The 14,040-nt window shown below is 35.7% G+C and overlaps 2 protein-coding genes across 3 annotated transcripts; both read right to left on the minus strand.

Moving 5' to 3' along the window:
• Window positions 1-648: 648 nt before the first annotated feature.
• LOC110775678 (uncharacterized) lies at window positions 649-3,929 on the minus strand. Its single transcript, XM_021980291.2, has 5 exons — window positions 3,491-3,929; window positions 2,679-2,756; window positions 1,880-1,961; window positions 1,057-1,193; window positions 649-918 (listed from the first exon to the last, which is right to left on the minus strand). The coding sequence occupies exons 1-5, from the start codon at window positions 3,755-3,757 to the stop codon at window positions 709-711; spliced, it is 774 nt and encodes a 257-aa protein (XP_021835983.1). The 5' UTR covers window positions 3,758-3,929; the 3' UTR covers window positions 649-708.
• Window positions 3,930-4,790: 861 nt separating this feature from the next.
• LOC110775689 (probable anion transporter 3, chloroplastic) lies at window positions 4,791-9,109 on the minus strand. Of its 2 annotated transcripts, none has more exons than XM_021980301.2 (8): window positions 8,483-9,109; window positions 7,131-7,357; window positions 6,689-7,049; window positions 6,543-6,587; window positions 6,304-6,450; window positions 6,037-6,174; window positions 5,378-5,411; window positions 4,791-5,285 (listed from the first exon to the last, which is right to left on the minus strand). In XM_021980301.2, the coding sequence occupies exons 1-8, from the start codon at window positions 8,921-8,923 to the stop codon at window positions 5,116-5,118; spliced, it is 1,563 nt and encodes a 520-aa protein (XP_021835993.1). In that variant the 5' UTR covers window positions 8,924-9,109; the 3' UTR covers window positions 4,791-5,115. The 2 variants fall into 2 exon arrangements, with proteins under 2 accessions (XP_021835993.1, XP_056687999.1); XM_056832021.1 differs by having other exon boundaries at window positions 7,131-7,332; window positions 8,483-8,623.
• Window positions 9,110-14,040: the final 4,931 nt, after the last annotated feature.

Raw genomic sequence — 14,040 nt, forward strand, 5'->3', positions numbered from 1 at the left:
TTTTTTTCCGGTTCAGCATTGAACCGTCATATGAGATAGCGGTTTCGTTTAAAGCAAACCGCCATCTCAGATGGCGGTTCAATGTTATAAACCGCTATATCAGATAGCGGTTTGCATTAAACAAAACCGCTATCTCAGATGGCGGTTTACTTAATTGTAAATTATTTTAAACATGAATTACAGTTTAAATAGAAATATAATTTAGAAGTAACCTCTAGTGACATCAATTGTGTCTGCAGCTCAGTGGATAGAGTGTGTTGTTTCTACCCAGGAGGTTGTGGATTCGAATCCTACCTAATGTGTTTATTTCTTTTTAACCATTTATTAATTATAAACATTTCCAAATTTAACTTATCAACATTAGCGTTTGTAGCTCAGTGGATAGAGTATTTGTTTCCTAAGCAAAAGGTCGTGGGTTCGATCCGTAGCTGATGCGGTTTTTTTTTTTTTTTTTTTTACCATTTATAAATAGTGTCGCTTCGTTAAAAAAAAAAAAACCGGTTTTAATGCTGACGTGGACGGTATGGTGGGAATTAAATTAAAATGTGGCGCATTTTGAGAATTTGACGTTCTTTAAACAATATTGAAGGAAATCGCTCATGAAACGGAGCAAATATATAAAAAAAAAAAGGAAAGACAAAAAAAAAAAAAAGAGAAAGGAAGTTACTATATATATATATATAGTTATATATACATGTGGTTTATAAATTAGTTAGAGTCATTAAGCTTAGACAGCATATAAAGGCAACCAGAGCAAAGGAGGACAGAAGCTGAGAAGCATAGCAAATCTAAAGGAGAGTTTATAGCTGCTTTCTTACTATTGTCGAACAGTCCTATCAGTAGCAACATCACTATTACATGCCCTACCTTTGTCTTCAGCTCGCTAACTGATTTTATTTCAAGCCATCTTGGTCGTTCCTGCAGCCAAAATGAAGATAGATATTAAAGACCCTGTTCTTTAGAGCTCGACTGGACTGGACTGGACTGAATTGAACTGAACTGAACTGAATGCTAGTTAATTGACAACATCAAAGACCGAAGTACAGAAAGAATTACCAGTAAAGGGAATAAGCCGAATAAACTTGACCGATTTTTCACATCTGGTAATGACTTTGCAATGTCAAGGTTGGAAACAAAGAGCTCATAGAGACCCATTCCAAAGATCAGCATTACTGTTCCCAGTAGATAGATATCTGGTGCCATGACAATCAGTAACCTTAAAACCCTCACAATTGAAAGTGCAACAACAATTCATAACATAAGGGCCTAGTATTCTTTCACGTGTATGGATGTACAAAGGAACTATAACCAGGCAAACTAGACCTGATCAAGATGAGCCCGGCCCAAAATGTTGTGGGTTTGGGCAGAATTTTCCGGCCCGGCCCGAAATTTTAAAAATTTTGGGCGGGTTTGGGAAACATAAAACTACACGTTTAGTTATAAATTTGGCACGGCCCGAAAATGGCCCGAAATCCCCGTATCTAAGACCCGAAATAGCGGCTTTGGGCACAATTTTTCGGCTAGAATCTTGGCCCGACCCGGCCCAATACAACGGACTGATCTTTTATGCCTCGGCCTGGCCCGAACCCTGCATGTCCCGCCATTTGATCAGGTATAAGGCAAACTAACTAGAGGAACAAGAATTAAACATATACTGACACTCACATTAGCAATCCTCAAAATCTAAGGGGAGAACACTATAGAGTGACTGATTCTAGAATGCTGTAACTAAAAAAATGTACCAATTCCCCCAAAATTTTTTTTCTTGAACATTTTAATGGAGGAGAATAATTTCACAGGGGAAATAAAAGCAATCTCATTGTCACAATGCCCTGTAAAAACAACAAAATGAAGATGTTCATGAAACGTTGAAACATACCAATGGCCTCGACCACCATGACTACTACCTTCCCGCTCTTTGCAAAGTATTCAATAAAAGATGCTGCCACAATACCACAACCCTACATCCAAGAAGACTACATCAGTTGCTTACAGTTGGAAGTTCTAGAAGTTAAAGTTCAAAGTGAAACTGAACAAAATGGTTTGTCACAACTATAAGATCAATAATTGGAAGTCTGAGACATGTATGCAACAGAAGAATATCACAAGATTTACAAGCAACATAATTAGTTCAATGAGAATACCCTGAGTCTGAGATCTGATAGTTAGCAAAGCTTATGGAAATAATACAGTAGCCAACAGAAACACATTATATTATAAAGTTTCTGCTACACGCCTACACGTACTCATCTTTTTAACATGCTCCTTCTTAAATGGCAAGCATTCTTATCCTTACAATAATTTAGTATTGCCGATCTAAATGTTCTGCAATAGATTTATCCTTTCAACCTATGAGCAACATACTGATTGATTTCTCCATATATTCCTTAATTCTATCCATTTAAAGTCACAACAACCTCACTTCGCCTCCTCCTACTACTAAAATCACAATTCGTGTATTATAATTAAATTTTGTTTTTAGCATCTTCGTGGTATATGCAAGAAGAATCACTGATGTTATCATTTTTAAAATCATAAAGCCAAGACATTGCGAAAATGACATGGATAATGAAGTTAGGATCGACTTAGAAGCATGGAACTATTACAGTATTACTTTGTATATAGAGATGCACTCTCAAGACTAGCATTCAATATAACCATCACAGATTACAGCTTACCTTGATAAAGCAAAGAAGAGACCCAATCAAAGAACCAAAAACTCCAAGGAATGCCACGAACCGAAACCGGTAAATAACCTGTCAATCATCCCAAAATAACCAATTATTCTCACAAACATTAGACTTGGGACCGTAATTTAACTTTTTAGCTCTAAATGTTAACAAGTCTTAACAGAAAAAAGCCACAGTATGCACATTTTAAAGGTCATTCTACATTTTATAACATCTAATACATTATTGATTGCCATTTTACAATACAGAATACAATTTCAACTAAATTTACAAAAATACTTCATTACATGAGAATGGCTTAAAAATGACTAATACTACCTCCATTCCGGTTTAGTTGTCACATTACCGGTTCAAACTTCAAATTTCAACTAAATTTATCAAAATCCTCAATGTGCATGAGAATGGCTTAAAAATGGCTAATACTACCTCCATTCCGATTTAGTTGTCACATTATGGGTTCAAACTTCAAATTACTCTATCAATTTTACAATTAATTGCAAATAGAAGTAGTATACTACTGTAGATAAGAAGCATCAAGATAATACACTTATACGAATACAATTACAATCATAGAAATACAAATATATACTCTAATAATTGCATGATGAATTAATAATTTGAGATTAAGAACGTTATGATTATGCACAAAAAATATCTAGCATCAATCAAACACTAATAACACCAATTGCCGCGTAATTTTGTCATGAACTAATACCATTATTTCGTAGCATATATTGTATCGCTAACAAAAAAAAAACAATATTAATAAAATCAACAAAAAGGGAAAAGAAAAGACAGACCTTTTCAATAGCTTCCTCCAAAAAGTCGGAATTCCAAAAATGACCCGGGAAAGGAGTGGGTTCCAGTCCCACCCCAGAAACCAGTGAAGAAGAAGGCTGAGCAGAAGGGGGTGATGTTTGAGAGGAAGAGGAAATGGGGTGAAGGTTACATACCTTAAAATTAAGGGAACGTTTCCTAAAATTAAGGGTGGGTTTAGAGAGAAAGGGTAATGATGTTGACGAGAGGTGTGGGTGACAAGTAGTTAATTGAGATTTAAGTGTCTTCATTGTTAGAATTGTGAATTTTTTTTTTCCTTCTTTTTCCGGCGAACAATTCGGAATTTGATTTCTTTGGTGAAATGGAAAGTAATCTGAATCTGAAGACGAAGTGCAGTGTGTATGTATTTGACATTTGAGTGTGACTGTGTGAGTGTGAAAGTTGTGTGGTCGTGAGTGAAACGGAAGTGCGGGAGACTCCTAAGTCGCAAGCGTGTCTCGTGTCTCGTGTCTCCCCCGATCTAATTGACAATTCCAATTTCTATACGGATCCGTCAATACGTGACTAGTCCGTTTTTTAATAGGCCGTCTTTATTGAATGTCTGAATCAAAGCATATTTGGTTCTCTCATCAAAAAAAATAAAAAAACTACATCGGTTTTGTTTAATTGTGTCCATAACGATATTTATATCCAAATACCACGACATCGATTAGCTTTGTTAACCACTGAGGGGATAAGGTTTTAGTCATATACTTCGTACAAAGTTGTGTTATCTTCTCATATTTGACGTTGTAGGCTAAATTCCTAACTAACTGCGATATCACTACTTCAAACATTTTCAATTCCTATCTTTCCCCGACATGTTTGAAGAGGTTGATAAAGATTTTTTGATGCAAAATAATCCTCGATATGCATTCGGTAAATGCCAAAATCATTTCCATCAAACTTCCATTGTTAATCAAATCAAAAAATTTAAGGCTTTAACCCAATTGAAATTCTAACCAAAGGCTCAAATTTTGGACATTTCAATTGTGGATACAAGTTACACAAAACAAACATTTGCCCTACACAGGTAAGCAAAATTTGTACTAACTACCCATAGTACAGTATTCGAAAATGATAAAGGTCGCATGTTACATGCGACCTTTAAGCCGTGTCACAATGATGACATGACATGCTTATGTTTCATGATTTAAATTGGAAATTAAAATACTTAACTTATATAATCTATTATGCATGTTAAAAAAAAGGGTATGAATATTAAGCAAAAAATAAGCATAAACGGAAATAAACAAGACAAGGAACGGGGAATACAAGTGTCCGGAGAAAAACCACCCATACACTATGAAGTAATGTTCTGATGATAAAAGAAGATTACAAGCTTACAATTCATATGAACTCTCCCACCTCAAAATTGTCTATCGCTTAAACAGTTAAACCCTAACCATACGTTTAGGAACATTTTTGGAGTTGTGAGACTAGATAAATTTGGAAGAATCAGACTGCCAACGATAGACGAACCGTATATTCCTTCATTTTAGTATGATTTTCTGAGTTACACCAGATTTCACATAAAATTTTCATCAGGACAAAAACATAACTATGTTGCTAATTCAACATTTGCAGCTACAAACAGTAAGATCTGATTTTATACTACTCGTTCTGCAGTGGCGTAAAGATTATAAAAAATAGTCGCGGTAAAATAAAGCATAGATGTCAAGGTCAAAAATGCTCTGAAAGATCCAAGCCATTCCACAAAGTAACCAGCACCAATGGTACTAATTATTGCAGCTACTGTCCCTGCTGCATTTGTTATACCTGTCAACACCAATTTCTGACAGTTCAGTATCAGATAAACAGAAACCATGCTCTTATATGCTATATATGTATAGAACAGATCAATTATGTACCATGGATGAGTCCTGCTGAATGTGGTGCAATATCCTGCTCAACAAATTTTGTGAAGTTTCAGTTAATTCAACAAGCAATTTACATGTAAGTACTCATTCGTACCCACAGACCAAAGACAGACACCAACTGTTGCAGACTCGATTCTTCTTGGGGTTGAGGGCATGTTGTAGGGTGTGCTAAGGCCTTGGCAGAGGGGCGTCAATGAAATTTACATTACGGAAATTTATTTGAGCAGGGAATCAGGGATCATGCAGAATATCACCACAATACCAGCTTGAAATTTATTTGAAGGGATCACTAGGCGATTTTTCATTCCTTACACATGTTTTATTCATCTGATTTTCACTTATTTTTCCCAAACTTATCTTATCTGAACTTATTTAAACTTATTTTAGTTATAAATCATACTTGGTCAGCCTTTATTTTTCCTGAACTTATCTTATTTGAACTTCGGAACTTATTTTTTCTGAAATAAGTGGAAATAAGGTGACCATACAGAAGGGATGCATATGAACTTTGAACTTAACTCCTGAGTGTCACATTACAATAACTTCGTTGCTAATTGACCTAGACCATCTAGTTGATATCTACTAAGATAACATGAATTGAATGACTTAGGAAAAAACTTTGGTGTTACGGAAAGAGAAGGGAACATTACTTGTATATTGAGGAAATACCCAGCTTGACTGAAAGAACTCAAACTCAACCCAATTGTAAGAATTATAGATGCAACTCCTGGAGACTTGGCATAGTTCAAGCAAAGTAACGATAATCCAGGTCCGATAAATCCTATAGACTGCAAACATCATAACATAACACAACATAACATAACATAACATAACAGCATGATCAGTTAAAAAGAGACAATATGTTTTGTGTTGTATTACAAAGTAAACTTGGAGTAAGGAATGAAGAGACAAGCTACCTGCATCATTTTGCGAACATATATCAAGGAATATCCAGATTTGGTTAAATAATCAGATGCTGAACCAGCAACAAAGCTCGATACAGCCATCACTCCCCAAGGAATAGCACTAAACCATGCCGCTTCCTTAAGGTTCACGTTTAGTACCTGCATTCCAAGGCCTAAAACCAATCAACACAAGCTGAAACAGATGCCTTTAAAGAACATACTGTAGTATACATTGAAAATGATATGCTTACAGTTTTGAAATAAATAGGCATCCACGACAGGAGAACAAAATATCCCTGATAAACCAAAAACAGATATGGTTATTAATTATTTGCTAATTAGACAGTAATCAACTGCTATATTTTGTTGAAATCTGAAATTTGTTAAAAAATCCTACCCAATTATTTGTGAAATTTGCAATAAGGATAGCCCAAAAAGGTTTTTTGGATAAGAGAATGCCTAATGGAAGAGGTATATTTTTGCCATTGCTTTGAGAAGAAGAATCAACAAACTTCCCAGCTTGGATGAGTTGTAGTTCTAAGTTGCTGATAAAAGGGCTTTGTGTAGGATCATTTGCAACACCATAAACCCATGCCAATAGCCAAAGTATCCCAAGAGAAGCAAACAGTAAAAAAGGTCCTGATATACCGACTAATGACATCAAAACTGGAGTTAAGCACAAGCCTAAAACATTTCCAAGTTGAAATCCTGCCATGGAGATCCCCACAGCTCGTGCACGTTCATGGATTGGAAACCACCTAATCAAAGTTAAATGGCATCAAATTACTTCATTTTGCAAAAGTCAATGGGGGGGGGGGGGGGGGTTAGAATTAAATTACCTTGAGAGAAGGATGTTCATGGAAGGAAAAGCAACTCCTTCTGCTAGGCCAAAAATAGCGCGAACAACCAAGAGGGTGGCGGAAGAGTGGTTGGCTGCCCATGGAGTAAGAAGAGTGGCCAACGACCACAACGCAACACCCCACGCCATTACTCTTGCTCCTCCCAATTTGTCTGCCATTGCTCCACCGATAACTGAGGATACTATATAGCCCCATAGAAATGATGACTACTACCAAAACTAAACCATCAATTGAGTATATATAACATACATATGTCTATTATAGTACAAGATTTGATAATCTAGCATGATTATAATTAGCATTTAGCAGAGTCAATTTAGTCATAAATCATACAAAATTCCCTACATCAAACATGTTTTTTAATGTATACATGCATGTATAACTAGTCATAGGCTCATAGCTTAAGGGATATACCAAGTGGAATAATGTTACATTTACTAGGGGTAATACAACTACGGAGTATTACATCAACACTATTCTACCTTCCGTGAATTTGGCCATTGGCTATAAAATGTAAAATGTGGAACATAAAATGTTTCAATACAGGGTGATCTTCTGTTTGACTGTTTCTGTATCCAATGCTAAATTGTGTGATTAATAACCCCGTACATAAACTTCTTTGTTAATTCACTTGGATAAGCTACCCAAATAAATTTTCTCTTCATTGTATAGAAAAAGTGATCGTAAAACATTGGATACACTGAGGTATATAATAATTGAAGTCGTGGGCACGATTTTCCTTGTAACAAAATGAAGTAATCTAAATACTCCCTCCTTCCCTTAACCGTCATTTAATATTTGCACCGATTCTATAAATGATTTTTTTTACCAATATTATATTATGTTTCACACTTACCTACTAACGCACTCCCTACCAAAAAATCATTTAAAAATTCACACCCCAGTATCCCTTACACATTTCCCACTAACTATATTAAAAAAATATCCTACTATCAATTACCACCTATTAAATTAATCCGTCAATTCAAGTATTTTAAACTCCGCACTGGTCAAACCGGTGCCAATATTAAAGTACGGAGGTGGAGTACGAATTACTCCCTCCGTCCCCTAATACTCGACCTGTTTTAACTTTTTGCACTATTCACATAATTCACTTTGACCCTATTTTATTTTTAGTACATAATATATTGTTGGCTTCATCTTAATATATATTTTCAAAATATTAATATTTTATAAGTTTTTATAATATGTAGTTAAAAAAATTGGTGGTTAAAGTTGTGCATTGACAAGCATGTCCGGTCAAAACAAGTCGAGTAATAAGGGACGGAGGAAGTATATGAATGTAATGGATTTGAAAAGAATAAACGTACCTGGACAATGCCGACAAAAGAGGTAGACCAAGCATGTGTATGAGCCAAAGGAACTATAGCTACAGACATAACTGTCCTATCTGCACTACATAGACACATAACAAATGCCACCAAACAAACCACCGTCAATCTATACCTCTCCACCTTGTCCTCCGCCGTTGAATCCGGTGGTGCACCACTCACAGCTCCCTCCTCCGCCATGCACTTCACCCCCTCCACCCTCCTCCTCCCTGTTTTACCATAGTCTTTATCACCCACCACCACCACCAACCCTGATCTTTTCCCGGCGATTTTCGACCGAGATCTCATCATTCGAGTGCTTGTAAGATGGTTCGTTGGATTCTTGATTAGCCTCATTCTTTGAGATGAATAACAACATGGTTGTTGAAATGGATTGTGACGAGTCTTGTAACATGAAGATGATGAAATGATGCCTGCCATTTTTATTTTTTTATTTTGTTAAGAGGTGATTGATTCAAATCAATTTTGAAACTAAGTAAACAAAAATTATATTGGTTGGATGTCTTTTTAGGATGAGCCAAACAACTCTCAGATTCTTTGATTATGCTTGCTAGCTAATGATTGCTACTGGACAAAAGTCATTAACTCAATTGAAGTGCATTCCAATTGATCATAGTATAATAGTGTTATAAATATTAGTCCTAATTATATTAGGAACCCCCAATTTGACTAGAAGTGTAAAATTTATATCCTAAAAGAATTTTATTTTCTATCACTTCATCAGCCTTTATAATGTTAAAAACAATTAAAATTGCCAATTTTCAAGGTATGTTTGCTCAAATCGTCAACTCAATTGACGATTAAGGTATAAAAACAAACTAGTTAGTGCCCGAGTGCCCGGGTGATATTTCGAATAGTAGAAAAATGGATAATTTAGCTTATTATATAACTCGTTTTGAATCTAATTTTATATTACATTACAATATATCTTGTTTTGAGTATTTAATAAATTTTATCATGTAAAAATTATTAACTCGAAACTAGTGACTAGTTAGTGACGCGAGACTATTAAGAAATGATTAAGATCGTTTTTCTAATTATATTTATTTAATATAATTTTGAACGTATACGAAACAACGAAATGAGTTGTGGCATAGTGGTTAACAAAATAAGAGGTCATAGGTTCAAAACCTATAACTAACATTTTTTCATGATCAAGATGACGTAATATCTAATCGTCTATGTTCCACTGTTCTACTTACTTTGTCGAGTAAGTAGAACAAAGTAAGCAACTTCCTCCATTTTATGGGAAGTTGAACTTTTTAGGAAGTGTCACTTTCCATGTTTTTGCAAACTAAACAACACGGCAATGCTTCACTTCCTATTGTTTTTTATGTCAACTAGGCAACACAAATATTTATTAAGTTCATTAGAAGAAAGTTATATCAAGAATCCAACCATAAGGAATTGCTGAAAATTAGTTGTTTTAGCCAAAACAAAATTGCAAACTTGATTCGACCTTCATTACCAATTCATACCTAAATCGTATTTAAAATTAAGTTGAATTGAAATTTACCCTATGCAGTATATTCTAATATTAAAATGAAATATCTATACCTAGTATTTAAAAACTCAAATCATACTAACATGTGTGACATGTGTCCACTTCTCCATGTTTTTCGCTTTATTTTTCCTTTTTGATTGGCCTCTTATAATGTTAAGCAATATTAGTACTAGCTTGAATTAAAATCGTAAAAACTCAAAAGACACCCTTGTATTGGAGAAACAAAAAACAATTCAAAAGATATCCATAATAAAAACATAGAAATGAATAATAACAAAACAATAAGCTAGCATTAGTACTTACGGAGTATATCTTAATAATCTTTTTAAATTCTTAAGTTCAAAATTAATAAAAGTACAAGAAATTCCCAATAAACCACCAACCTCTCAACTCCCATGGGCCCATGGCCTCCTTATAAATAAATTTGTTTATCAATCATATCTCGTTATATCATTTGCACAATCAACTATATCAACACATATTTTTAGAGAGTTATTGTGCTTTTTTTTTTTTTTTTTTACGTACGTACTTTCCACTTTTTCTATAACTATATGTCTTATGTTATTGTTTTAATTAATAAATAATTATGTTTTCTTTTCATAATTTTTTCCATTTATGTTACTATTTTAATAAATAATCATTTTCTTTGCTATTTCAATTAGAAGAAATTATATTGTATATGATTCTATAATAACCTTAAAGTAGCAAAAGAGTATGGAGTAGTAAATGTAGGAACTATGACTAATAACAACAATAATTAGAACAAGCTTATTTGTAACAATGTTGTGGCATGACACCAATCACTGCCCTAAAATCGAATTTGCCCCGCTAATTACACCCGGACTCGTAGCTACGGCCCCAGAGATACACGACTCCACTAGTGGAAAATGACTCATTTGCATCGCACATTTAAGGTCATTTGCGTCGCACAAAAGTGCGACGCAAATAACTCTCATTTGCGTAGCACAAAAGTGCGACGCAAATAACTCTCATTTGCCACGCACATTAGCTTAATGTGCGTGGCAAATGACTTTTCAGCATGGTGCTGAAAAGTCATTTGCCACGCACATTAAGCTAATGTGCGTGGCAAATGACCTTTTGGCGCCAAAAAAAATAAGCCATTTGCGTCGCATATTAAGCTAATGTGCGACGCAAATGACTTTGAATTTTGTAAAAAAATAGGTTATATATATATATATGTATATATTAAAATGAAACCTATTATATAGTAAAATTGACAACTCATATTATTAAATAGAACCACATCGAATCAGTAAGACTTACAATACAAAAGCTTGAAATATCTACAACAATATATTCCATCTAACGGTATCTCTTGACACCCAACCAAAAAAAAAAAAAAATTAGCTGCTGACATTTTTGCTCAATAAGGCCTCAGTTGACAACAACCTGCAAATAGCAAATAGCAAATTGCTGAACAGGCTTGGATATTTTCCATTTTACATGTCTTCTCCTTCAACAAGGCATCAAGTATAAGAAGTCCGATGCAAATTATTGAGTAAGGAGTTTAAGATGTTCCTAAATAAACATGAATATTTGTTTCGGGACATCCAAAAGCAAATACTGCAAATATGAAGCAGGACACGTTGTATAGCAGAGACACCCAGGCTACAGAGGCTACGAGATTAACAACAAGATGTATCCGACAAAAGTTAATTAACCACATTTTCAGCAAGGCAACGAGCAACAGAGCAAAAATGTGAGTTCTGAATACGACACACCAGTACGTTTTAGAGATGGAAAAGGCTTCCAAGTAGCTGAAAGTAGCACCAAACACTTGTAACAGACACAATATATTGTTTTGGGGAACAGGCAAACCGCCACATATGGCTGTCTTAACTCATTCGATACAAGCATAACTGTATAATCACCTTGACTCATACTCTAGTGTTAAGTGTTAACAGAATAACTGATCTAGGCAAGAACCTAGAATCAAAATTAATCACTTCAACAAGAAAGCAATCATGTAACCATATGGGCAAACTGAAAATAAAAGACAAAAAGAAAAGTAGATTGTCAACAAGAAAAGTAGCAGCCATCCCAGCAATCTCCTTCTTGCTACGAGTCCCAACAGCAGTAGCAGCTCCAACTATAGCACCTGCACCTGCAGCATTAACCTGCACAAGAAGACCTACTCAATTCGTATTGGATCAAGGGTCTCCAACTATTTTCAGTGTAAGCATATGCAGACATGCAGTACAGAATGCGCAGCTGACAAAATGAACAAGTAACAATAAGGAGTACTCCGTAATGTTAAGACTTAAGAGCATCTGAAATATTCTAAGGAGGCGGATCAGCAGGACAACTGATTGCCTAGCTTTCACTAATTTGTTAAAAGCTGCTGCCTTGCAGCTAAACAGACAATAATTCACGGTTAAGTGTCTTGATCACCCCCATGTAGATATTCACGGTTCTTATCTTTTAATGTTACAATCAATCCATTTTGGGACTTATCACTCGAGACACGGATGTAATTACCAACAAACTCAACCTCATAAGTTAGGGAACTCTTTGGGTGGGTGGGTTGGGTTGTGGACGAAGTGATTTATCCTACGAAGAAACTCACATCTGAAAAATCGGATGTCCTAAACAGCTCTCCTAAGGCAAGCAGGTCATACATAAACGCTTCTAGAACAATAATAGTTCACAAAGAATATAAATAATGAACTTCAAAGTATAGAAATATTAAATCTATGCATATCATAAACAATTCAACAACAATTTTTTTTGACTTCAACTGCTTGGTACAATTTCTTTCTGAAGAAACTTATTCTGGTTTAAGATCCAAAAAGAAAAATTATAGTTACTAATCACAAGATAGCAATGGCTAATTACCTGATTCAGTACATGTTTATGGGTTTCATACTCAGCTGCAACAAATGCAAACACCTGCAGCAAAAATTACAGAAGCGCAAAAATCAAATTGAATCCAATTACCCCCCTTTTCTCCTTTGAATCCAATTGCACAAAAATCAGCAGTTCAGAGGAACCAAATTACGAAAATGCATGAGTAATTACATGAAATAAATCAATCAGATTAATCTAATTAAAAGATGAAGAAATTACCTTGTGCCCATCTTCTAAGAGGATGCGAGGGAGGGCGAGAGGTTCTGGGTTGTCGAGCAAGGCTGCACAAGCCAGGAAAGCGCGCGGGATCGTGGTTACCCTGCTTCGTGCTGGTGGTTGGCTGGGGTGCTGGGGCCGCTGACGAACAGAGATGAAAGAGCAGGCCGGTGGTCGACGGTGAGGGTATAAGCGATTACGCCGGCGCTGCAAGGGTTGATTGGCTGGGTTTTGCGTCACCGCCCAATTGATTTGGGGGTTTTTTGGTGCTGGGTTTTGTTTTTTCAATCCCGCACTATCTCTTTTGGGGTTTTTTGGTTTTATATTTCGAGATCGAGATGAAGATAGGTTGGTTAGAGGAGATTTCAGGTGAAGTCGCCGTTGAAAATGGAGTTTCTAAGAAGAGGATGAGAGAGAAAGGGAGGAGCTGAGCGGCGAATTAATGTAGGGTTCTATCATATCTGAAATAATGTTGGAGGAATATGGCAGGCCCTGCGTCGCACATTTGTTAATCTGCGAGGCAAATGACTTTGGGGGGCATCCCAAAGTCATTTGCCTCGCAGATTAACAAATGTGCGACGCACTTGATTGAGTCATTTGCCTCGCAGCTTTGTTAATCTGCGACGCAAATGACTCTGGGGGGCATCCTAGAGTCATTTGCCTCGCAGTTTAACAAAGTTGCGACGCAAATGACTAAATTTTATTCTAAAATTTGTCATTTGCGTCACATGTTCAGAATGGCGTGGCAAATGCGGGGATGCAAATAAGCGTTTTTCTACTAGTGCTCCAACCCTTCGTGTACGACGAAGAATCAGATTGAGGATACTCTTAAGCAATGCCAAGAACAATGGTGGTTTTGTGTTTTCGTTTTGGAGAAGATGAAAAATTAATTTTTCTGTGTCTCTTTTCTGCAAGGGAATGTGGAGTTTTATAGCCAAAAAACGGTTAA

The sequence above is a fragment of the Spinacia oleracea genome, chromosome 6 (assembly GCF_020520425.1).
Source record: "Spinacia oleracea cultivar Varoflay chromosome 6, BTI_SOV_V1, whole genome shotgun sequence".
In the NCBI taxonomy this organism is placed as follows: domain Eukaryota; kingdom Viridiplantae; phylum Streptophyta; class Magnoliopsida; order Caryophyllales; family Amaranthaceae; genus Spinacia; species Spinacia oleracea.